This window comes from Hesperophylax consimilis, chromosome 21, assembly GCF_061612785.1.
Source record: "Hesperophylax consimilis isolate HC1 chromosome 21, BYU_Hcon_1.0, whole genome shotgun sequence".
NCBI classification, from domain to species: Eukaryota; Metazoa; Arthropoda; class Insecta; order Trichoptera; family Limnephilidae; genus Hesperophylax; species Hesperophylax consimilis.
The window spans coordinates 8,556,409-8,584,206 of NC_142856.1; the positions used below are offsets into that span (position 1 = coordinate 8,556,409).

The following is a 27,798-nucleotide window of genomic DNA, read 5'->3' on the forward strand; positions in this document are numbered from 1 at the left end:
GTTTTGGAAAAAGGACTAACGCAAGGTACAAACCTAGGTCATCACTTTCAAACAGCAAGTTCTCGTGAACACCCAGTTGCCGGCAGAACTTGATGAAGTTCTCCATATTGTCGCGAGAGTAGAAACTCCTCCTGGCAGCCCGCTGCCAACATCTGTCTCGGACACTTGGAACCACCTGAAAAAAAATCGTATTGTATAGTGAGATCTTTATTGCACTTAGCGTAGATATCATATTGGCAAATCAAAGACAATATAGTTTATAATAATTGTAAAACCTTAAACCAGCTTGCGCCTTTTTTATCACATAAATTTATTAATCAGTGACGATGCAAACCTGCAATGCAAAGATTGGTAGGTAGGTATGTAAATTATAAATTTAAAACAAGTAGTTAGGTTAGGTTAGACATCGAGTCCAAAAAAGAATGTTTCAAATTTTCTTTCATTTAATAAATCAACAGCCAAATTTTCTCTGAAATCGGAAGATTTGTAAGTAAGTACTCAAATATCCACCTATTTAATTATGAACCACATACTGTAACATTTATAATTTCAAAAAAGGAATTATACAATTTGTCCAACGAAAAGTTACAAGTCTTTTCCAAACATTCTTCAGGCAGGTAGGTACTACATATAATGTTGAAAAAATGCGAATAAGAAGGTTTAAATAAACATGACAATTTCACATTTGAAAGAGAATCTTTTCACAGAACCTTTAAAACGGTCAACATCTTGAAATGGAAACAAAACTTACAAAAAATTAACAGACAGATGAATTGCAAAACGGTTGTGTTAAAACTTTGCTGAATCAATTAATTGGTGAAGAAGCAAACTTGCAAATGCAAAGATTTTTAGGTAGGTATAAAAATAATAATCTTTAATTAAATTTAAAAAAAGCTATATTTTGGCTATTTTAACATTATGCGCCGGTTGCATTATAGACTTATAAGTCTTTATGAAATACACATCATCGATCACAGTTTGAAATCGACAAAACTGACATATTTAATGGAAATGTTAACTTAATGGTTTAACACTGTATGCATCAGCCTGCAAAGAATTATTGACCGGTACACAACATCCCTCTGACTTATAATCGCGGTGTGAATATTATTATTTAAGGTCGGAATAATGAAAAACTTGACACATTACCTCGGCGTAGGTACGGTTAGAACGGCCTTAAGGCAAAGCTCACCAAACCGAAAATCACCATTTTGATTAACTTTTTACTTTCTTATAAAATTATTTGCAAAATAAATAAAAACCAGTTTTGTACTTGAAATCGAACGTTTCTAGACTCTATTTGTCGAGCATTTTGAATACCTATTACCTACAATATAAGGTATACCAAGAATGTACACATTTTTGGCTTGTAGCTTCCTCTTAAACCGGGCTCAAGGCCAGCTTAACAGTGGGAGCGTAATAATCTAATAAGTAAATGGTATATATATTTAAAAGTTGTAAATTGTTACTTAGTTGTAAGGTAGGAATAGTGAAAAACTTGAGTTATTATTATGGCACGCGTAGGTATGATAAAAACGGCCGTAATCAGGGCTTGAGACCAGTTTATCAATAATTTATAACCAACTCTGAGCCGGCGCATAAGACTTACCCCAGTGTATAAGCCCTTCTCAGTGGCCTCTTTGGCCTTATCCCTGATGACGGTAGCCAGTTGACAGAGTTCAACGCCATTGTCCAAGACGTCCAAAAAGTTGTCTCCAGTCAAATATGTTATTCCTGGAACATACAAACAAAATATACAATTAATACACATTATATTAATAATTAATTAATTAATATACATTGTATTACAGACCTATATACATTGGATTTTTACTTATTAAGAGATTTGAATAATACTCTTCGTAGAAGCGTTCGATTGTGTATGGAAAAGGAGTGCACAGTACATTACTGTAGTAATTTATAAGTAATCAATAATATGATAGGTATTACAAGTTGTGGTAAGTACATTACAATGAGAAAGTAAAATATAGTTACATTTTATGTTTGGTAGATGTGATAAAGTGTAAGTAGTTAAAGTAGATAAGTAATATACTTAATACAGAAAATGAGTTATATGATTGTTCTACATCTATGTATCATATAAATCTGCATATCTATATATTATATAATGTAGGTACATAACTGTTGGGAAGTAAGAGCTTCATAGATGCACGCAAAGATGGCAGTGCATAGAGCTTGCGTGGAAGTCCGAAAGATGGAGCCAGTGGCCAGTAGTCGCCAGGGCCAGTGGGAAGGCTCTCAGAGAAACTTACTGTTTCAGGTTCCAATTAGCAAGCTTCTAGTTAGGTCGACTATCGAGTCACCTTTATAATACGCGGAGTATTAATAAATCCCTGATTAATCTAAAAAAACCACTTATTTATTAACTCCTTCCAAGACGAGTTGGAGACCTATTTGTAGGAACACAAAAATAACATAATAGGATTGTCTGTGTGTTTGTTTTTAAATCTACAGCCTTATTATTGATGAAAATTTGCATACTTGACAAAATAAAGAGATTTCTAATAAAAACCCTCTTCTCGTTTACACCTTAAATCATAATTAATCCCGGGCAACGCCGGATGTTTTAGATAGTAATAAATAAATGCCTTTATCCTGTACAGAGAATTGGTGATATCAATATCGCCCTGGTGAACGACCAACATTTCCAATAAATGACTTTAGTCGTGTTTGGTGATCGTATTTGAACAGCTAGGTAAGTGTTTCCTAACCTTCGTCTTCCCCATGTCCTTCCCTTCCCCACCCTCGTCAGCCTCACAATTTACCACAATTAAGGATGCCATAGTGCCACTGGCTTCGGACGATTGGGAAAAGCTGGATCCCTAAATAAATTTCAAATTCCCACATTTAAACCGTTTGAACTTGAGTAATTCCCAATAGGAAACACATATTTAACTTTTATCGCTTTTAAATTGTCCACAGTGAAAAGAATGCTCAAATTATTGGACAGTTGTTGATCTAAGAAGCAAGGCTAGCAGTCCACAACGGAGTGCTGATACAAATCCTGACGCTTGTCAGTCAGGCAGACGAACGACAAATGTAGACTGAATACAGGGCTGTATTTAGAATCTTAAGACCCCGAGGCAGAACCTGAGATGTGGGCCTGGGCTGTGGGATCTGGGAAAATTCGAAACCCCCAGTAACCGGAGAAATATAAAGTTAAAGAAAACTTTATTGCACCGCCTTTAGAATAATGATTAATCAACACGATGTATTGACATTGCTATGAAAAAGTTTAAAAAATAACACAACGTTTGAAGTTCAAATGGTGACCGGATAAATCATCACAATGATAATTCATCACATCTTTAAAAAGTCATGGAAAGTGATGAAACAAAAACTTTATTAACTGGGTTAAGTAGGTTAGGTTAGGTTAGATTAGGTTAGGTTAAAATTTATTTTTTTCATCGTTTCGAATGACTTTATAGCACTTTTTAAAAGTGTGTTGAAAAACTTTAAAAAATATCTTATTTTATTTAATATGTGCAAAAATTGCATATTATTTTCTTGATGGTTAACAGCTTTTATTTAGGGATATGAAGTTTAATTTTCATCGATACTTTGCTTTATTTTAGTCTATTTTTTACGTTGGCAGGTAACCTGAAGAGTTCGAAGCAGATGGCGCAGGTTTGGTTGGATATCATTTGCATGACAATATGCCATGCGATAAATTTAAAAAGATTTAAGGATTTAAAAACATTTAAAAAAAATGTTAATAAATATGGTGGTTGGAGTGTGAAGGAGTTATTAAAAAATAAATTGAGAAATATAAAGGCGAAAGTAAAAAGTAAAATGAAGACTTAGTTAAGAGGAAGCTACAAGCCAAAAATGTGTATATTCTTGGTTTACCTTATATCGTAGGTATAGGCATTAAAATCGCTTGACAAACGGTGTCTAGAAACGTTCGATTTCAAGCAAAAAACTAGTTTTTATTTATTTCGTAAATAATTTTATAAAAAAGAAAAAAATTTGATCAAATGAAACTGTCACAGATAATCTTGGCTATAATACTGTATTTTTTAAAGTTGTTTTCATTATGCGTTCAAACATTTCTATTGAAAAGATATATTTTTTAATAGTTTGCATTTACATTTTTTATTTAGTAATTTTTTTTTATTCAAATCAAGCGAAGCGATAGGAAAACTTTCAATTTATCTAAAACATATTTTTGGTATTCATAATGTACACCAATTCGTTATAAAGATTAATCAAAATAGTGATTTGGCATTAAGCTTCGTCTTGACTCATAACTTCAACCTGTTTCATATTGTCTTCTTATAAACATATATATATATACAGATGCTTTTAACAGCTTACAATGAGAAAAGCGTTTAACTGTTTTTTCAGATTGGTGGCTTGCGACAGAAATAACTAACTACTAAAATGTTGAAAAGTGAGATTAAATGTTTTAAAATAGTGCTTATTTATATTTATATCGCTGTTAAAATATCTTTTTGTTCAAATTAGACACAATTTATTATTATAATAGATTCCAGCATACATGGTCTGATAAAACAAAATGTGTATGAGTTTTTTATATCCGTTTTCATCTATTTATTTATTTTAAAGGCACAATTCACTTTTTACCTGCTCATTACTTAGAAACCTATTTCCAGACTCTCGAGGAGCATTTTGAAAATTTTTAATTGATATTTTTATTGACCCCTGTGACCAGGAGTCGTATTTTTAAAAAGTGTTTGTATCTTATTTTTATGATAATTTAATTTAATTTAAATGCATACTTTTTTACTTTAAGGAGATAGATAATAATTCTTTCTAGTTTGCCTGAAATATTTATACTGTAATCCATTTATAAAATCATTTTTTTTTGCCAAAATGAATGATTCATATTTCGCGCTGCTATCATAACAATCGGTTTAACTTTAAAATTTATGTCTTATTTATTATTATATAAACGAGATAAAAGTGACGTTACAGTTTTGTTTCTAATTCCCCAGACAAAACGAATGTGTTTTCGAAGTTCTTTCGAGTTTTCTCAATTTTTCTACGATTGGGTAAAAAGTTAAGAAAATATGTGGTTTGCGTTTTTGACAACATTACCTATACACACATTTTTGACGGAATTTTTTTACGGAAAAATAAAAAAAATAAGATAAATATATATAGCGCATTTGAAATACACAGAAAACATTGCAAACTGAACAAATGTGATGAATGTACTGAAGATTCTTAGTGCTGGCCCCTTTGTGGTGCGGGCCAGTAGGCTGCAGCTTTAATATCCTGCGCGTGAATGCGGCCCTGGTATATTTCTCCAGTGAGTATTTACTTGTTTCATCTAACAGCGCACGTTAATTTACCAAACAATTTTGTACGAGTCAGTAGCCATAATAATACATTCTTTCATTGAACAGACTCCCTTCTGTGTTATTCTTTTCCTAGCTCAGTTCCCTCTGAAATATATTAATAATGCTTGTGCTTTCTTCTGCTGTATGTTGTCGTTTTGGTTTGTTTATAACAGCTCTGTGAGAATACCGGCTATTCATATCCTGGAGTAGTAGCGGTCCCCAAATCCCTATACACTGTTGTGCAACAACTGTTCTACAGTAGATGTTAAGTTACAAGTGCATATGGTAGTGTTTTTTATGTTTCATTACAGACTTTTAGAATATTTGATTGCGTGGGAATATAACAGCAAATTTAATATGGAGACATTTATCTTTCATGGGAAGTTGATGGCATTTATTTAACTTCGTACTAACGTCATTCCTCGTTCCGAAACAACAGGAATTTTCTAGAATAATATTATATTACGTAAAATTATTCAAGTTTCATAAGCTTTAATTTAAAAAAAATGGAACTGATTAGCATAAATCATAACAGACAATCGATAAAGGAGGTAACCAAATTATTTAATTTATTAATAATTCTTTATTTGAATTGTGCAAGTATCTTACACTCTGGAACGTGCCACAAATATAGTATTTTAAATGAGTAAATTGTGAAATAAAATAAAATTTACTTGCGCGCGCCGGGATTTGAACCCGCGACTCCGGGTTGTTAGTCGAGAGCCTCAGCCCTCGACCATAATCCTGAGGATTTTTTTTAATAAATACTTTCAGCTTCACAAATAAAACATTTATAATATCCCGTGATTTTTCACAGGTCTGCCCTAGTGTACTTTATAATATGCAAATATTCTAGCCATGGAACAAACAATTTGAAACCTTGTTTCGTTTTTTTTTACAGTTAACCTTTATTTGCTGACCTTAGGTCCGAGAAACCTTTTTTTATTTCGGGTTTCCACCCACGCGTTGCGGATTCAATCCTTCGTTAACTAAGTCCTGCTTCATTTTTTAAATAACATTTTCTGCTTAAAATGATAGTACTGGGAGGAGTAAAAATAAAGTCAGGTTATTCGTGACCTGAACCTTAAAGTAATGCAATTACGAATATGGGTCTGCTAAAATTTACCATTGTAGCTATACGTGTCCTAAAAAGTATTTGAACGTAAAATAATCAGAAAAATCTTTGTTTCTAAGTTGGACAATTGTAAACTTTTTTATGTTGATGATTCATTTTAATGCTAATAAACAAACTAACTTTTATGATTTCTTAAACTGTTTTGGCTTGCAGTGTAATTAAAATATTGTAAACTAGACAAAGCATACTCATATGTAAAGCATTTAAGCATTAAAATTAATCATCAACATAAAAAAGTATTTTTTCAACATGAGAATTTAAAAAAAAAGCGCAAGTTGCGCCACAATACGAAGTATGTCAAAAAAATACAAATAAATAGTAGTATATCTGTGTGTAAGGATATAATGGCCAACCTTATGTTTCCAGAGATAGCCTCATTTTTAATGTCAGTTCCATACATTTTTTTCTAAAAAAAATGATAACTCCTTCATTTGTACACGCAATTGCTTCATACGAAATTTTATAGCATAGTAATGATCAGCAGAATCCATTTCTAGCCAAAAAAATACCCTTGAAAATTCAAGTCTCTATGTCTATGAAAGGCGATTTTCAGCCCACTGTGCGGCGCCCGTTCAATTTATTCGACTCTTTGAGCCGTCCGAAAATATTGAGCTGGTATTGTAGTTCTCGCTCTTGATAAAATGAGTCACGACCCATCGCTACTGTATTCATATACACACGAAAGCCTCATAATATGACTCTTTTTTACTGTAGAGAACAATTAAATATAAAAATATATGTCTTCACTATGTAATATTTTTTTATAACATTAAAGTGAAGAAAAACAGCAAGAAATGATTTGCGTTTTATACCAGGCAATCTAAAGGTTAAGAGGCCAAATCCCACCCTGTGATGTAACGCCGTGATCGTGAAGATGACTTCATTTATATTTCACCAGTAAACTATCCAGCTAAACATAAGCACATTTTATTTTTGGTTCTTCGAAGTATCTATTGCCATACCAAAGGGACGCAATAAATTTTTTAATTATTGTGTGGTAAAGATTGGCTCATAAACAACTAGCGTCTGACCACCACGAAGGAACAGATCGTTTCTGCCAGAAGGGAATTAATAGTTCTGTCACACATTTTACTTTTACGATGATGAAATAAATGGGTAGGTCGTAACTAATCGTCGTCTATGGTCTTATGTAGATCAGTGATTCTCAAGGTTATTCACATTACGAACATTTTTGACGGCCTCCGTGGTCTACAGGTAAATACAAAAATGTGTATATTCTTGGTATACCTTATATTGTAGGTAATAGGCATTAAAATCGCTTGACAAACGGAGTCCAGAAACGTTCGATTTCAAGCACAAAACGGGTTTTTGTTTATTTTGTAAAAAAATTTATAAGAAAGAAAAAAAGTTAATTAAGTGAAACTGTCACAGATAATCTTAGCTATAATACTGTATTTTTTTAAAGTTTTTTCCTTTACGCGTTCATACATTTCATTTGAAAAAAAATTTTCTTTAGTGGTTTACATTTATATTTTTTATTGAGTAATTTATTATTTTATTTGTATTCTACTCAAGCGAAACGATAGGAAAACCTTCAATTTATTTAGCACATTTTTTTTGTGTTTATAATGTATACCAATTCGTTATAAAGATTAATCAAAATAGTGATTTAGCATTAAGCTTCGCCTTAAGGCCGGTTTTACCATACCAAAGTTGAATCGGCGTATGATAATCTGATTAGTAAGATGGTTAAAGTTTTAGAGAAATATAAAACTAATAACACTAAACAATGATTCTGTATATTAAAATTACTTGTGTCTCAAGCTAAATACAAAATTTAATGAAAATCCAGGAGGTCTAGGGTCTAGGGTTATCTATTATTATCTCCAAAATGTATCCCATGAGATTGAGCCATTTGTCCACATATTTTCAATTCCCAACTCCGAGCTTGAGAAACTGTGCTTTAATTTATAGCTTTGGCGGGTCCATATTATAGTTTAATAGCTTTGTTAAAATGTTTATTATCCGGAATAAAATAAAGAAAATCCCGGTTAATCCACTGCGCATCCGTCAAATAACTTCATTAATTAAACATTTAACAAGTTCTTGTCTAACAAATTCAGAATTGAAACGTTGCTCCAAATGGCTTTAGCCGTGTTTAGTGACTAGATCTGAATAGCCAGGTACTTCCCCACCTTCCTCTTTCCCTTCCCCACTTACCTTCAGCCTCACAACATCCCCCAATTGGGGATGCCATAGTCTCACTGGCTCCAGACGGGAGCAGTTGGGACTCTTGTGAGGTATTCACCATAAAAAAAAATAATATTATAAGCAATAATTAGTATATTAGAATATCCATACAAATTGAAAATATCTCCCGAGTAAAAATAAATGCCGCCGACGGGAATTGAACCCGTGCCTTCTGATGTCCTGTCGGGTGCTCTGTGACCACTGAGCTACGTCGGCTTATTTCCAACAGCTAAATAATTCAATATGTACTAGTACTTCAATCAACATTTACATAGCCATTGCTAATCATCTTTATTTTCATATTTTGTAACTAAAAAGAAATTATTTTAAGAAAACATCTCTATGACATTGTACACCTAATGTCAGTCACCTTAACTATTCATCAGTGGAAAGTTCATAATGGGCATAATTAATTATATTATTATTGTATAATTACAGATTAGATGTCAACTTTTCCTAAAATATATAAATAAATAAATTACTGCTTATGATATATTTTCAAGAGACTAATAATTCTTATAATAATTTGTTATCTTTTGTGCCATGCTTAAAAAACCCTGTCTTATAAATATTAGTTTATCATTAAAAAAAATAATAAGTTCTTGTCTGTTGGCATCAATTAAGAAAATGATTTAATTATTGAAATAAAACCTGCAGAAGAAGAACGAATGTCCACTGAACGTAGGGATGATATACCTTTAGATAAACTAAGTATGATTGTAGTTCGAACGTGGAAACAAATAGGAAAGGGATGCTTTTTTCTTCGCATGTATACTGCATAAGACTCTCAACTGCACCCTACAAATGGAATCCAGTAGGACTATGGCATCCACAATTATTGAGGTGTTGCGAGTCTGGAAACTAGGTGGAAAGCAAGTCTAGCTATTATGTCGTTCGAAATTTTGAATAATTTTATCGATAGCCCATTCCTCATGGGATTCTGTGATTTATATGTACCACACCACTACAGCCGAAGTCGATACCATGACCTATTCAGAGTACCTACCAAAAGCCAAACCGACGTCCTGGCAAAGCATAGCATGACGAGGGGAGTGGAACGAACTAGCAAAGAATTTGGATGTAAATGACTGTTCTCTAAATAGTCTAAATGACCTAAAACAATTATTGAAGAGTCACTTATCTTGTACCGAGATTTATTGGTGTGTAATTTCTGAAAAGTGTGTAAACATAAAACTCATGTGTTGCTCAATATTAAATAAGGGAATCAGAAATCAAAGAATTGCGTGAATGCTGAGAACAAAATTTATTGAGTTTAATTATCAAAATACTCATCTATTAAATTACATTAATATCAAGTTAAATAGCAAGAGACTCTACGTTCATTATTAAGATCAGGGCATGTTCAGATCGTTAAACAAAATCTGACTAGTGATGCGAAGATACAATACTAAAATGTTAATCTGCGGGTAGTAAAAATTAAAAGGATAAGTTTCACATCTCAAATATTAATCCTGCTTGATTATATAGGGCGCCAGCTCTTCCCAAATATCTTGTGAAGAACAAATTTATATTATTTAAAGTAAACCATTTTGTAAAATCTAATTAGCATGATGACAATCGCTCACGTTTTTAATGGCGCAAATCTCTCTGGAATCTATTCCGTGACGTACGTCCTGACAGTTGTCCGAATTCCCTAGAACTGGCTTGCAATCTCAGATGTCTATGATTAAGTACCCGGCCGTGGCTGTGTTCACAATTGCACGCTTCTTGAGTTAATTAGTTCTTCCAAGCGCTTGACACCGGGGCGAGTAGTTTCAAATCGTTACATTACTCCCTTCCCTCCAAAAAAAATTTCCAAGGAAATTTGAGGCCCTCCTGGCGCCTTTACACATTTCAAGACAGGAAGCTTGCTGATCATGCCAATAGGTGATATGCTCTGGAAGAATTGATTTCAGAATGTATCCTTGAAACCAGGTAATTTGTATCCAATATGAAGGTCACGTACAGGGTCCAGGTCTTGAAGGCAGAAGTGGTGATTATCAGCTTAGAGGTTTGTTTGGTGATTGTATGAAGGCGAAAATCCTCCTCCTAATCTGGCCATGATGAATTTTGAAACTGCTGGGATGAGCATCCAAAGAGTGTACAGATGAAAGCCGAAGATCAATGTAGAAGAAGAAAGTTGAAGTTCAATTTTGATAGTCTTCTTGATATTGTCCAGTGCAGATGACAGGTCCATTTTGTATAAAGATGTCCATATGAATATGAAGTTCTTCCTTCCATGTAGATTGTAATTGTTTTGGCCAAAAGCAGCAATGAATTCCACCGGGCAGTATATGTTAAGGTCTTGAATTTGTAGTGATGATTGCGATTTAACGTTGATGTTAATTCTTGATGTTGCGAAGACTAAGCTATACTATAAAATGGTTTACTGATGAAAATTAGAAAAAAAATTTAAGTTAGAACTGATTGTTTAGTTATAAAGTTATAAATTGAAGTTTCAAAACAGCCCACCTAGATGTCACTCCTCTAAAATAGAATGATATTTTAAATATCTTTATAAATAAATTTTATTATAATTTTACTAACAAGTTATTTCAAAGTTTAAAAATTTAAGCTGTTAACTGTGAAATAGATATTAAGATTTCTATATGAAGATGAACATTATCTTTCCTATAGATCTGAGTGAAAATAAGTTTTGTTTTTGATATTGATAAAATTTGAGACATAAATTAGCTTGTGAATAAACAAATTCTGTAATACCCCATTGTAGTATAGTATAAATCAAAATTTAAATTTTCAGTTAAAATGTAATCCGATGATGAAATTAGCAGTAAGATTGAATTATTCTTATTCTATTTTGTAAATCTCTAAGAATAAAGAACCAATTAACATTCCATGATTCGATCAAGAACAAGGTATTGATTGAATTATCGAATGCTAGTTCGACTTGTTGAGGTCATTCCGAGCTCAAGAATGGCCCCCGCAACCCGAAGAAGGAAGCTTTATTATCTTTAAAATAAAATTAAAAGTAAACCGACGTTGGCATATGCCACATGCATTTTTTTGTGTTGAGGATTTCAAATCTCTCTATTTAATTAATTTATATTTATTTTTATTCTAATTTGTAAAGATAAAAAACAACATAAAATGTGAATCCAAAAAGAAAAAAAAAACCCAAATGGATAAAATAAGCACTACCAAAAGAAATTACATAGAAAACCGTTGGCAGGGTTTCATAACTTCCTAAAGTTACTAAATAGATATTCTAAGCATCTGATTGCTATCATGTGATGAAAATAGTAACCCAATGCCAAAGATTCTTAATGAACTCTTCGGTTTGCCTTCTAACTCAAAGCAACATAATAAATAGTACTAACTATAAATCATTTTCTATTATAAGAAAATTGTAACTAATATCCAGCAGATCCTGCAAGGAATATACATACTCATTTGATACTATAGATTAATGAATGGGATAACCCCAAATTAACATTAATAATTTGATAAAATATAGGCACAGTATTGTACCACATGCAATTGAAAATGCACTATTTCTCCAGCTTATAGTATATAACATCCCCAAAGGGCATAAAAAACTTATTAATAATAGCATAATGAAACAGAACAAGACAAAGAAACAGAACAAGACAACGAAACACAAAACCCAACCGTATTCTACTATAAACTATCTTGAAGATACGCCCACCATTCCGGACTAGCAAGCGCATCTTGAAAACAGTTAATTACATAACCATTTCAAAATGAAAACTTCAAAAGTACATATGAAAATCATCAAAATCCCAAACGGATGTACTATGTACTCACACACATCCAAACTTAATATTTGATGACTTGAATATATAAATTTACAAAATTTAGTATTATGTACATTCATATGCACACATTCAATGCGTAAGGGTAAGGGTATGTCACCCTTGCACACTGAACAAGTATAAAAATAGCAAAATACATATATTAGTAATACCTGGACACGGACAAACAAAATAACATCATAAACAAATATAAAATTGCATTCAATGTGAGAACATAAGTTTTAGTCATGCTCTCACGTTAAATGGAATCTTTTAATCGCTTCCACTATTGCGCATAATGGAAACAAAAGTATATAAAATAATTAAAATACCCTCCTGACCTACACGACGTTAATCTGAGATTTCATGTTTGATTATATCCTTAATGTGAAAGGTTCCCACAGGTTTTCCATTTAAATCAGCTAAAATGTAAGCAACTGGAGACAATTTCTTAATGACTTTGCTGCGAATAAACTTGGGAGCTAATTTCGCTGAAAAATACTTACTAGCGTCTGAAAGAACGAACGATCGGCGCCAAACGATGTCACCAATTTCATATTGTATGTCCCTACGACGTAGATTATACTGAGTTTTGTTCTTTTCATACGACTGCCTTAGAGACGTACGAACCTGTGAAAAAATATCGTTCAATTCGTCCAAATCCGAAGCCCAAGAATCCCGTGCGGCAAATCTGATATCTTCGGGGTTGAAGTCTGAAGACTTGTAGTCGTTTCCTGAAATAATAATTTCCCTACCAAAGTTCAAGAAAAAGGGAGTATATCCGGTTACCTCATGTACTGCCGTGTTAATAGCGAGTTCAATTTCATCTAGACAATCTGCCCATCTCCGATGATCACCACCGACGTACGAGCTAATAGCAGACACTAACACTCTGTTAATCCTTTCAACCGGATTATTTTGCGGATGGTATCTACAGTTGTAAAAGAGGTGTCTTATATGAAACTTGCTAACTAACGCTTTCATGTCTTTTGAAATATATTGGGGACCATTATCCAGAATTATTGTATCAGGCACCCCAAACTTGTAAAATATCTCATTTTCCATGATCTCAACAATATTCTTTCCAGTAGCTTTTCTTAATGGGAAAAGTTTAGAGTATTTTGTAAAGAAGTCAGAGATTACTAACAAATATGTATGGCCTTTTTTGTAGGAGCTGGGGAAAGGACCTAATAAATCTGTGGCAATCATTTGCCAAGGACGTTGAACCAATTTGGGATCACCCATTAGACCTGGTGGTAACTGATTCGTACTCTTATGACCCAAGCAAGTGTGACATTTGCTAATGAATGATTTTACGTCGGCCGCCATCTTCGGCCAGTAATATTTCTGACTAATTCTATTCAAAGTCTTCATAATACCAAAATGAGCACACGAAGGAGGTACATGATATTGTGTTATTATATCTTTCCTAGACTCTTTAGGTACCACTTCTTTCCAGTCATACACTCTGTGTAGCGCTTCCATACTCTGTATGTGTTTGTACAATACTCCATTATCAACTTTCCAAGCATGAAATTTATTTGGAAAAGCTAGAACATTTCTACACATTTTATCGTACCACGATTCTTTGGTTAGTGAAGTTTGTCCTACTACAGCTAATTCTACGGGATCACGTGATAATGCGTCAGGTACTATATTATCTTTTCCTTTACGGTGTTCTATAATAAAATTGTATTGCTGTAACCTGACAGCCCATCTTGCTAATCTGCCTGTAGGAGATTTAATATTCACTAACCATTTTAGACTGTAATGATCTGTTATTATTTTAACCGGTATGACAGAACCTTCTATGTAAGCCCTAAATTTTTCCAGAGCAAAAATCATTGCATTTAGCTCTTTCTCTGTAGTTGAATGATTTCTCTCTTGAGCACTCAGAGACCTACTAATAAATGATATAGGGTGTTCTCTACCCGAATCGTCTACCTGCGTCAGGACCGCCCCTATCCCGGTGTTGGATGCGTCGCATGATATGATGAAAGGTTTTTCAAAGTTAGGACAAGCTAAAACAGGTGCGCTCACTAAAATATCTTTAAGTTTTTTAAAAGCTATATCTGCCTGACTGTTCCATTTAAATTTGTTTCCCGTAAATTCCTTTCTTGTTAAATTATGTAACGGAGCTGCTATTATGGAAAAGTTACAAATAAACCTTTTATACCAAGATAATATGCCTATAAAACGTCTTAAGCTTTTTTGCGAGTTCGGTATAGGAAAATCCACTATGGCTTTAACTTTATCTGGATCGGTTCTTAAACCTTGACTATCGACGACATAACCCAGAAACTTTAACGAGTCTCTACAAAAAACAGATTTGTCCATATTGATAGTTAGACCCGCATCAGAAAGTTTTTGTCGAACTTTCCTCAAAAGAGACATGTGTTCCTCAAATGAAGTGCTTATAATTATTATATCATCTAAGTAATAAAATACTTTGCCCTCAAATTCAGGTCCAAATATTTTATCCATTAAGCGCATCATTCTAGAGCTCGCTCCATGAAGACCGAATGGCATTCTAGCAAAATGGAATAATCCTCGTTTCGGAACAGTAAAAGCCGTCTTCTCTTTAGAGTTTTCCTCCAAAGGAATTTGCCAGAAAGCTGCTGTCAAGTCAATAGTAGACAGGTATTTAGCACCGCCTAAGGAATCTAGTATGCTTGAAACATAAGGAATAGGAAAACTGTCTTTTTTCGACAGCGAGTTTAAAGTTCTACTGTCCAAACATAACCTAAATGACCCATCCTTCTTGGGAACAAGTAAGATCGGACTGTTCCACGCACTATGACTTGGTTCCACGACTCCTAACTCTAACATTCTATCTAATTCTTTATGTACCGCCGGTAGCAAGTGTGGTGAAACTGGGTAATATCTTTGTTTTACCGGTTGAGCATCACCTGTGTCAATGACGTGATATTCCAAATCGGTTTTACCTAACCTGTCTCCCGAGATATCTTTAAATTCGTCTATAACGCATTTAAGCTCATGCTTCTGTCTATTCGATAAATTTAAGCTGTTTTCTAATCCTTTTATCTCTGTGACTGATTTCGGCTCAGATTTTGATTCCCGTGGTGATATATATTTGCAAATTTCCGGACAAATATTAAAATGTTGCCAAAAGTCTATACCTAGAATTACATTTGAAGTGATCTCAGGCATAACTACAAAAGTAAAATATTTGACAATGTTTTTATACAGCACCGGAACTGTTATCTGTTGTGTACATTGTACTGAGTGACCTGTCGCAGAAGTTAGAGAAAATTTTCTTTTTAAAATCGCCAAACTAAATCCTAATCTCACCAAATGTGTGTGAAAGTTATTTCCCAAAATGGAAAGGTGAGAACCTGAATCTAGCAAACCAGAAAATTTAGTATTTAGAACCTGAAATGATATGTGAGGACGGCCATCATTACCCGCTCTCACCGCCTTTGACGTTCTAAGGTCCTGGTAGAATTTCTCCACGACAGCAAGCCAATTAGACCACTCCGGGTCACACGGCACAGTAGATGAAGATGTCTCCTCGCCCACTGCACAGGTAACCCGGGCTGCTAGTTTTTTCGGTTCTTGCATCTGCAGTCAGGAGCCTTTACATCAGGTTGACCACAGCGGAAACATCTCACTGGTTCTCTGAAATTCCCGTTTTGAGCGCTTTGATTATTGTTATAAAAATACCTTTGATTTCTTTTGACATTATGATTATAATTGTTATTATTGCGAGAAGCCTCCCTGTTATTAATATTAGATGGAGTATTGTTGGCAGAATTATTGGCTTTGGAATTGTAAGAATTTGAATTTGCAGGATGGTTTCTAGTATCCGTGCGACTATCTGCCAATTCTATCATTTTTCCAAATTTCTTTAGAGCAGTAATATTAGTCACCTCTGTAAGAGAAAGTTTATGTATGTATCTTGGCAACATGTTACACATTAGAATTTCTAATATTTCCTCTTCCGGCAATTTCTTAGAGAGGCGATTATTCAATAGTAAGACTGTAGTTATAAATGAACCCAGGTTTTCTTTGGGTTTTTGACATGTAGTTCTTAACTGAGCTACAAGACGTTTCTCATGGTCCAAGAGTTCGAACTCCTCCTTCAAACCCGCAACAATCTCTGACCATGAATTAAAAGTAAAACGGTTCACCCTGAACCAGTTCAAAGCATCGCCTGTGAAAAATTCAATCGCGCTAGAAAATAGATTATTGGTACTTACACCACGAGAATCTGCTAGTTCTTCTACACGTTCTATGAAATTGCGTACGCATGTGGATCCGTCAAAAACCAGATTCCATTTGTGCACGGGGAATGGCTTGCAGGAAGAGGATTGCGTTTCCGCCTGTCCCTCCGGCGAAGCTTCATTTTTATTCAGCATTGTCACAGAATCCTGAATCTTGGCCTGACTCCTCGTAACAATTTGCGGTTCCGACATGACGTGAAGAAACTATGCTATGTAGGTATGAAATAAATAATTAGCACATGTACCAAATATACACGACGACAATAATCTTGCCTCGTACCAAAATAAAATTTGACTACAGCGTACTGTAAGTCAATAAACAGTGAAAAACGCAGAGCGCTAGAGTTCTAGAGGGGACACTCAAATATATAAAATTTGTAGAATGATTATTTAATGGAATATCATCACGAAACAGATCCCCGGAGCATCAAAACCGCGAGCGACTGTCATCATAAATTCACAAATTAGCAAGATTAACACTTGAGATTTTTAACTACACTAAAAAACATTGAGCACAAATTTACATCCTACCCACAAAATAACACATCACTAGGTTTAAACCACGTTGGGAGGCCAAATGTACCGAGATTTATTGGTGTGTAATTTCTGAAAAGTGTGTAAACATAAAACTCATGTGTTGCTCAATATTAAATAAGGGAATCAGAAATCAAAGAATTGCGTGAATGCTGAGAACAAAATTTATTGAGTTTAATTATCAAAATACTCATCTATTAAATTACATTAATATCAAGTTAAATAGCAAGAGACTCTACGTTCATTATTAAGATCAGGGCATGTTCAGATCGTTAAACAAAATCTGACTAGTGATGCGAAGATACAATACTAAAATGTTAATCTGCGGGTAGTAAAAATTAAAAGGATAAGTTTCACATCTCAAATATTAATCCTGCTTGATTATATAGGGCGCCAGCTCTTCCCAAATATCTTGTGAAGAACAAATTTATATTATTTAAAGTAAACCATTTTGTAAAATCTAATTAGCATGATGACAATCGCTCACGTTTTTAATGGCGCAAATCTCTCTGGAATCTATTCCGTGACGTACGTCCTGACAGTTGTCCGAATTCCCTAGAACTGGCTTGCAATCTCAGATGTCTATGATTAAGTACCCGGCCGTGGCTGTGTTCACAATTGCACGCTTCTTGAGTTAATTAGTTCTTCCAAGCGCTTGACACCGGGGCGAGTAGTTTCAAATCGTTACAATCTAAATGCTAATATGATGTAAAATTGTACTGTAACTGGAATGAATGTTTTGTTGTGCAATAAAAAAAACTGTGCTTGGGATAGCGGTGCCATACTAAAAATCGTTATTAAATTATTATAATATTATTTTTAAACTATTTAAAGCCCCCGCGTTCCTTATTTATACCGATTTATAATTTCCGCAAAAAATATTTTTAATTCAATATCTGTATTGCCGAAACGGTAATTATATGAAACTAGCAGTTAAAAGTCCAACCTTACGGTTGGTTAAATTTGAGGGGCAGGGTGGTCGTTTTTTGCCTGCAGATCCCCAATGCGGAATTTACCCGAAACATACTATTTGAATTCGACCAATCAGAGGGCCTAGACCGTCCAGACGCTAGCGTAATAATACTATCAGATTCTCTCGGTTAAAAAAAATTGCAAAGCAAGCCACGAAAATCATTAATAACACGTTTTGTTCTGTTATTTAATATGTTATAGGTATGAAACAATTCACAGTGTGTCTTTAAAAGCAACTAAAGCATTTGTGGATAGATTTTTGCTCTATTTCAAAAGAGTTGTCTTTTATTAAATATTTTCACAATGATTTTCATTTTTACAGTTTTTTAATATTAGCGCGCTCCTTCTAACATTCGTATTTACATATCTCCCTTTCAAACCATCTTTGAACGCTTACTATGGAGCCTTAACCACATTTAATGTATAAAGGAACTGAATGATAATGTCAGAATCGCTTGCGCTAAATATCAGTATTAAAACTATTTTTTTAGATGTTTACAGCTACAACTCGGTCGACGCTGAAGATGCTTGAGTAAAGCGAAACCGGTCGGTTCTAAATATTATTAAAAACTCGTGATTTGAAAACAAAAAGTATTTTATTTTATTAAATATGTCAAACCACAAAGTGATTGCTTTCTACAATAACATAATAAATTATCAACGATTCTGCGAGTCGTTTTTTCTCAAGGTCACCGAAGTCTTACAAGAAGAGAGTGGGAATCAGATCTCACCAAACACACATAAAGCCAGTTAAAGCAATGTTTTAATTCTGAATTTTGGTATTTTGCTAGAGCTATACTGAAGTATGTACCACTGACAAGACTCAGGAATAAGAATGTATTACTCGACATTCTTATTCCTACTTTCGACGGCGATAGCGATCGGCCTGGATTCGAGAATCGATACCCAAGGCCTCGATTCTCGACGAAGTCATTCCATTCGAACAACTCACGAGTATCTAGATGTGAATATCTGAGGAACAGCCAAGCAAAAAATAGATGAGATTAATATTTCTGCGAAAACCTTCGTCCAGCCATCTCGCGGCGTGTGGCGAATTAGCAAACGAACGATAATTACTTAGTAAAAGTTGAACGTGATTGAAAGGGCTCAAATATATAATATGCTAGTTGTCGTGTACCCGGCGTTTCTCGGGGACCTTTGAATGATTAGGGCTAAAGTACCAGTTTTGGTACCAGGCAACAAAAGCATTCAACAACTGAGGGAAACAAAAAACATTTAACATTTTTTTTTTAAAATTTATTTATTAAAGGAAAAAGTACATGTAAGAAATAAGTTTTAAAATTTATAATGACAATATTTAATACTACTCTTCCAGAGAAGCACATTCGCTTGTGGTTGAAAGAGGAGTGTACATTAAGTTATTGTAGATATACATATAGAATCAGGAGAAGTAAGAAAATAATATATTGTAAGTAAAATGTACTACTAGTAGCTATAATATATAAATAAAAATATGATGTTATTAGTTTCTGAGATAAAGACAATTATTATTATTTTATTAATATGTATACTATATTTGGAGAAGAAGTTGCTTCTTAAGTAGAATATTTACTTTTCATTTTTTTCATAATTTATCTTTAAAATATTTTTTCAAAATGATCAAAGCTTGGCTTATGTCGTTTATGATTCTGATATCCTCAGGGAATTGATTGGGAGTTGATTGAAAAAGGTTCTTCCTTGGTATGTATATTAATTTTGTGCATTTAAGTCGAGTGCGGTTTCCAGTTAGAAATTGGTACTTTTCTTTTTCTCTTATGATTTGAATTAATGAATTTTTAGTGTACAGATCTTTAAAATGAGGTACTTGAAATTCTTCGAATAAGCGGTCTTTTGGGTAGTCCAAAAGTTTTTTATTATTATTGAAAGGCAAGGTAGAGGGTCGCAGAGGGCCTGGTAGGAGACAAATGTTTTGGCTGCGAAATATACGAGAGTGGACCGGCATTAGAAGTGTGGAGGAGCTATTCTGGGCAGCGCAAGACAAAGAGACATTTTCTAGAGTGATCGCCAACGTCGGGGGGACCTGATACGGCACATAAAGAAGAAGAAGAAAGGTTTTTTTTAAATATGATTTTAATAATTATTATCTGCACGACTTCTATTGTAAGGAGGTTAGTTTTATATGCGGATCCCCAACTAATAATGGCATATTGTAACGTTGATTGAACCAAAGCAAAGTATATTAAATATAGGTTTTTTATCGACAAAAAATTTCTGATTCTTAAGAATATATATATCAGTTTTCTAATCTTTTTTACAGCTTGACATATTTGGTCTTTCCATTTCAGATTTTTATCTATAATTATTCCTAGATATTTGATTGTGTTTGTTGTTTTTAATACTGAGCAGTTTGTGTTACAATAATTTTTATCGTGTGTTTTGGAATTGTCATGTATGATAATGAAAAAGTGTTTATGGGTGTCTTTTGATTGTATTGCAAATGGAATGACAAATGTTTTATCGCTATTTAGTGACAGTAAAATAATGTTGAAGAAATTCTTAAAAGTGTTTATGTCTTCTGTGGCTTTTAGCGTTACTTTTTCCCAAGTCTTTTCCTTTATTATTAGTACTGTATTGTCGGCATACGAAGTAATATGTCCATGTAATGGTTGAGAGAAAATATCGTTAACGTTTATTGTAAAAAGAATTGGTCCAAGCACAGTACCTTGCGGGATTCCAAAGTCTGATATTTCTTTATCACTATTAACCTGATTAATTCTTACGACTTGTGGGCGATTTTTTAAATAGTTGGTAATCAATTTAATCGCATTTTCTTTTAAACCTATATTTTCCAATTTTCTCACTAGAATTTCGTGGGATATGCTATCAAAAGCTTTTCTGAGATCAATAAAAATACCTGCACATTTTTCGCCCTTATCTAATGATTCGTAAATGTGTGAAGTTACATTAGCAATAGCATTTTGTGTGCTGAGTGATTTTATAAAACCGAATTGGTTTTTGTGTAGGATTTTATTGTTTTCAAGGAAATTGACCAACTGTTATTTCACGATTTGATCAAAAATCTTTCCTATGTTTGAGATTAGACAGATAGGGCGATAATTAGTTATTTGCTGTGGATCTCCAGCTTTTTAAATAGGTGAAATTATAGTGTTCTTGTAGTTTGTTGGAAAAATTCCTTTTACTAAACGTAAGTTTATGAATTGAGTAATGGGTTTTATCAAATGAATTTTCATGGATTTTAGAAAATGTACCGTAATATTATTGAATCCGGGAGACGAACCTCCTTTCATGCCTTCAATTATTTTTAAGATTTCACAATCAGACGTTGTTTCAAACATTGACAATTATTTATGAGTATGTAAATTTACAATTATTTGCTTTTATGGGTTAGTAGGTTTATTAATATTTTTCGCTAGATTTTTTCTAACATTGGCAAAAAAATAATTAAATATGTTTGCACATTGTTCAGGATGAATGTTAGCATCTATGATTTTGTTTTCATGTTCAGTGTACTTTACGTTTTGGGTTTTTATAGTATTTTCCATGTTTAACGCGGGCGTCCAGACTTGTTATACCTTTCACTTGATTAAATCCGCATTATTGTCACTATTAAAAAAACTTTATTTTATCGACTTCAATTCGACTTCATATTTCATTTCAGTGCAGAGATAATGTGTCAAGTCTTCCTCGGGCGTCCTCGTCTTTTCTAGCAATAACTACTGTATACCGCATTTTTACAATTAAAAAACCACATTATACCGAATTTAATTCGACTACGTATCTCAGTCCAGGGTCCAGGGTATCGATTCTGAAATCCAGATCGCTCGCAATCGCCGTTGAAAGTTCATACATTGGTTGACGTTCGAGTCCCAGGGCCTTGATTTTCGACGAAGTCATTCCACTTGTTCGATCCACTCGTTGTTCGAGTGGAACGACTTTAGACGATTGGCGTTAAGTATGTACCTTCGACGAGACTCAGGAATAAAAATATCGAGCAATGTATGTACTTTCGACGGCGATTGCGAACGGCCTGGATTGGAGAATCGATACCCAGTGCAGAGATAATGCGTTGAGCCTCCCTCGGATGTATCCTGGCACTAATCAGAAAAAACTTTGAAATTTTCATCGCAATAGGATGAATGGTTTAGGAACGTGTACGGGATAAATAAAAAAAATAAAAATTATATCTCCATTCGAGCGATTGATGTCATATATATACATTTATCATATTATTTCATTAATATCACTCCTCAAAACATTAATATGGAAACATATGAGACTGCTTACTACGGTTTAAAGTCAACGAATCCACCTAGATTTCACTATTTATCTCATATGTTTAGGTTCTATAAATTTGGTACTTTATAGCAATCGTTCGCTCAAAACGGTTTGTAAACTAGGCATAAAATGCCAAAAATCGCTGGAAAATTCAAAACAAATTTACAGGACAGCGATTTCAAATCAAAATTAACGGTGATTACTTATATTCTGGGATTAAGTAACAAATTCCTTTTTTATTGAAATATATAAAAAAATCTTTTTTATTGAAATATAGTATAAAAAATTCCTTTTTTCAATGAAATATATAACAAATTCTTTTTTTTTATTGAAACATTATAACAAACTCCATTTTTATTGAAAAATATAACAAATTCGTTTTTTCATTGAAATATATAAAAAATTCCCTTTTTATTGAAATATATAACAAATTCCTTTTTTCATTGAAATATATTTTATTATTTTTTTACATTCTTAATTTGATACCACGTGAAGATATTGTCCCAGAGATCAGAAAAAACAAATATTCCAAAAGTATTTTTTTTTTCATATATAAAATATTATAGTCACAATTGTTCAAATTTAGAAATTAAAAATTCTAAATTATAAAAAAATTTAACGGTCCGTCAAACAACCTGCCCTCATTAAATTAACAAAATGACAAATTGAAAAAAAATGGTTTAAATTGAGATTTTTATAGCGCATTTCTTGAGCATAATTTAATTACCTTTTCACATTGTTCTAGAGCGGCTGCTGCGTTGAAAACCGGCCATTGTGAGACGTGACCGCCGGAACAAAGGGCCATTGATTCCGGTGTCGACGCAGCGATACAACAACAATATTATTGTTATTTGATTGTGTTCGACAAGAGGACAGAAAACAAAGCGACGAGAATGGCGACACCGACCACCCCGGTTGTAACTTGTACCTCTTTCGTCATGAGTTACACAAATTTATGTCACATGAAAAAAGTTAGGTATCTACTTATTCATTGCTTCAGAAAAAAATGATGCTGCAGAAAAATCATCTGCATCACTTAGTACCTACTTAATTTCTCATACCCTTTACCTCCCCAGCACTTTTAGTCTCACAATATTCCCCAATTGGGTATGACATATTCCCACTGCTTCCAGACACTTATGTTTTAAGTTAACGCCACACAGGAGGCGAGAGGAGAATTAATTTCCCACAAGGCCTATGTCATCTTTACGGATGATCTATGGCAGAAATGTTGGTTATCCCAAAAATGCTACTTTATGCATATTTTATTATGGGTTCCGCTTCAAATCATAATTCTTAGTACGATTCCAAAATTTCAATTCGTTCGGCGGCATAGAGACTGCGAAAACGGCTCTGAAAGTTCGAACCCAAGTCATGCATTTGTGCCCGAGAGAATGATATTTCTTCGACGGTAACCGGATAAATCATCAAAATGATAATTCATCTTTAAAAAGTTATATAAAGTCATGGAAAGTAATGAAACAAAAACTTTATTAACTGGGTTAGGTGGGTTAGGTTAGGTTAAAAAAAAATGTCATCGTTTCTAATGACTTTATATCACTTTTTAAAAGTGTGTCGAATTGTCACTGTGTTTGAGTTATCATGGAACCTTCTTCGACACATGCTACTCTACTTTATGCAGATTTTGATTCCACACTATTACAATTATTATTAACTTATTCCACTTAGTAATTTTGAGTGTGTGTGTGCTTATGAGTATGTTGACTGTCTTATATATGTCTATATATTGTACGTATTTGTATTGTGGTCCCTTAAACTGTTATTTTTATGTACCTATTTGATTGTGGTTTCTCGTTATATGTGTCTCATTAAATAATTAATAGTGTGAACATGACCAAGAGAAAGATAGCTTCCCAATATGCCTTAGAATGAATATATTTAATAATATATTTTTTAAAACTTTTAAATAATGAGTCTATGAACCAAGCTTCAGCTCGATCGGATGACGAGAAGTGGGTAAATTTCCACTTACGAGATTTGCATTAATTCATTTACTAAAACAAAAGTGAAATTAAAAAAGATATTTATAAAAAGTGTCCAAAGTCCTTTAGTGCCTTTGTACCTAGTTATCAAATAATAAAACCCATATTTCGAGGTTAACTTCGTAAGATATCAATTTGTGGTATGACGCCTTTTACCAAACTAAAGCTTTACTAATGCGTTCATCACGATATTAGCTTCTAAATAACAAGGTAAGTAATATAGACACCTAATTGAAATAGCCAAATAGGTACACATTTTTATATCTATGTAATTATTATTTCACCAATTCAATCTAATACGTTATAAAAGATATAATCGAGAGCTAGGTTTACCTTGCAGTTGAATAATCGATTTAAACTTCCGTGTGTATGATTTCTTTAATAGAAATACATACTTTGATTGACACTACACCTATTTAATCTGTCTACCTACAAAATACTGTAGTAAGTTGATAATTGATGTCTACAAAAAATATTAATATCGTTTTTCAAGGTTATGTGTAAACACTGCGCATGTTTTATTTTTATATCACTACTGTAGAAGAATCCCAACAAACTGGTGCCAGTGGGACTAAGTCATTTGAATTCCCAATAGGTTATATTGTATGGTTGAAGAGGTAGGGAAGGTAATGATGAAGAGACATGGACCTAAAAACCACCACTTTGCATACAAATCATAGTTCAAAAGTTAGTTGTGCAAAATGGATGCCAGGCATAGACAATAAATTCCTATGTCTGTGATGCCAGGCAATTTACTCTCACCCTAAATTTGGCTTCAATGCTATTGATACAGATTCGCACTAATGATCTGTCCAGGGCTTCTTAGTTCCATGGAAAGAGGAAGGTCCGTAGGTACCTTGCTGTACATTTCTAGCCACTAAACAGACCAATGTTGATACAGCCAGGCAAAAACAATTTTATTTTCAATGCATGTCAAGAATATACCTGCCGATCAGCGACATGCAGTCTATAAAGGGTGAAAATTTGTGCCTTTCATAAGTAAATAAACAACCAATTTCTGATATAAATGTATTTTATCTATGACTCCTGCATTTATTCAGTAGATCCATAATTCATTACAGTTAGCGAAGGATAATGATAAAATAGCTTTTTCAAATATTCAATGCACGAACTTAAAATTATGATTTATTGGTTGGTACTTAGTACCTACGTACGTAGTACGGCTCCATGGCTTGATTCTGAAGGCCCCGTAGTAAGCGTTCAAAGATGGTTTGAAACGGAGATATGTAAATACGAATGTTAGAGATATTAAAAAACGATAGTAAGACGATGCACTACGTCGTGTAATATTTTAAATTGAGCCGCTATCAATAACAACCCTAAGGTTTAAATTCCCGCTTAACACCATCCGCCTGTTTTGATTTTTGCAAGAAAAAAACATGGCCAAAAAGTGCCTTTTATTTTATTTTGTGGATGTTTAGGTATAAATATTTAATTTTCGATCATTTTATAAATAACTTAATTTGCCACATTATGCAATAAAATCATAACCGAAAATGGGTTCGTAAGTAGGAGATTTTAAACTTTAAAGCAGTTTTCATAGGCCTTATACATTATTTTTTTCTGGGCTTATAAAAAAACTTATCTAAAAAATACTCGATTATTTCAAAGGCAAAGATGTATTCTACTCGCAGTATTTAATTAAAGCATCTGAAACATTTCTAGGCGACCAAATTTTTAAACCAAAAACACACATTTTGCATTACTACGTATGGCATCGCCTTAAGCGAAAATGGTGAAAATATTTAATGAAACGCGACTCGTTTGAAATAATAGAAAAAAACTTTTGCCAAATGCGTTAGTTGCATTTAAAAATACAGTGTGAATTTTTTCATGCATATAACATGATAAATAACAGAACAAAATGTATTTTAAATAATTTTTTAACCTTATTTTGCGTTTTTTTCTATCGAGGGAATTTCATATAATTAACGTTTCGGCATAACAAATATGTATAGATATTATCTTAAAAAATAGCATATATGTTTTTTGGAACTTAAAAACTTGTTATACATAGGTAGAAATTGGGTATACTGGGCTGAATGCAAAGTGTAAGTTCACAGAAATACAGAATGATATGTATATAGTCATGGCACTTATCTCAGATAAGGTTTAACCCCTTGGGCAATTTTGGTAGATATTCTTCACAGACAACAAACAGTCGTAGGGGCTTTTTTGGAGATATATCTTCCAGCCTGACACGGTCTCATAATAGTTACTCTTGATTCAAAGTTTATGTTTGATGTACACATAAATGATATTATAAGTAAATCAATGAAAATGATTGGATTCATTCATAGAATATCGAAACCATTTAAATACCCCCAATCCATTATAACATTATACAACTCGTTGGTCAGAAGAAAATTGGAATATGGGAGTGTTATCTGGAACCCACATTATATAAACTATTCTAAAACTATTGAATCTGTGCAAAAAAAATCCTAAGACTGTTATCATTTAAACTTGGATTAAATGCCTCACTCAAATCTTATGAAGAACGACTACTAAAATTCAAATTACAACATTGGAAAAAAAAAGAAATTTGCGGACTTAATATGTTTATATAAAATTATTCATGATAAACTTCTTACCACTAATTGTCTGAGCAATATTCATATTAAAGTCCCTAATAGACATAATTTAAGGAGCCAAAATATATTCCGTATTGAAATATTTAATAACAATATTGCATACTTCAATCCACTATCTAGAATGTGTCGTCTGTACAATACAGTTGAATGCGACCTTATAGATATATTCGCAAACAGTCTCGCATATTTTAAAAAACAATTTTCTACAATGATATGTTATGGTGAACAGTTAAGAGATATAATTGCTTTTTTATTTTCTTTACTTTTCTTCCTTATCCTTTCTCTGTACATTTACTATATTTTATATTTTATATTTCATATTTAATATTCATGTTTTATATTTCTTTTTAATTATTACTATATATGTATTTTTTTTCTTTCACTTCTAGCATCTCCGCCTGATATAAACTAAACCTTGTTTACGCATGCTGTGAACATATTAATTGGGTGTTAATATCTGTGCACATTCCCACCCAAATAATATAAATGTAATAATTATAACACTCTGTAAATGTTTCAAACAATACATATATAAATCTCATTTTTTATTAGTGCGAGAAGAATGATTTAAACAATGTCAGAAAGAGAAAATAGCACGTTTTCGGTTAAAATAAAAAAATAACGTAAACGTTTAGCTTTTGAAAAATATTTGTCACGGGTTGCAAATTTTTAAATAAATGTTTTTAAATCAAACGAAAAAAGTGAAGTGACGATGACTTTTATAATA

At 33.1% G+C, this 27,798-nt stretch overlaps 1 protein-coding gene across 1 annotated transcript in view; it reads right to left on the minus strand.

Moving 5' to 3' along the window:
- The window catches only part of LOC149413588 (uncharacterized), a 48,120-nt gene that overhangs the window by 11,106 nt on the left and 9,216 nt on the right, over positions 1–27,798 (minus strand). The window contains exons 2-3 of the mRNA XM_089644558.1: positions 1,610–1,734; positions 34–175 (exon numbers count right to left, since the gene is read on the minus strand). Of these exons, the coding sequence (XP_089500684.1) occupies positions 34–175; positions 1,610–1,734 (267 nt within the window). The remainder of the gene's footprint in view (positions 1–33; positions 176–1,609; positions 1,735–27,798) is intronic.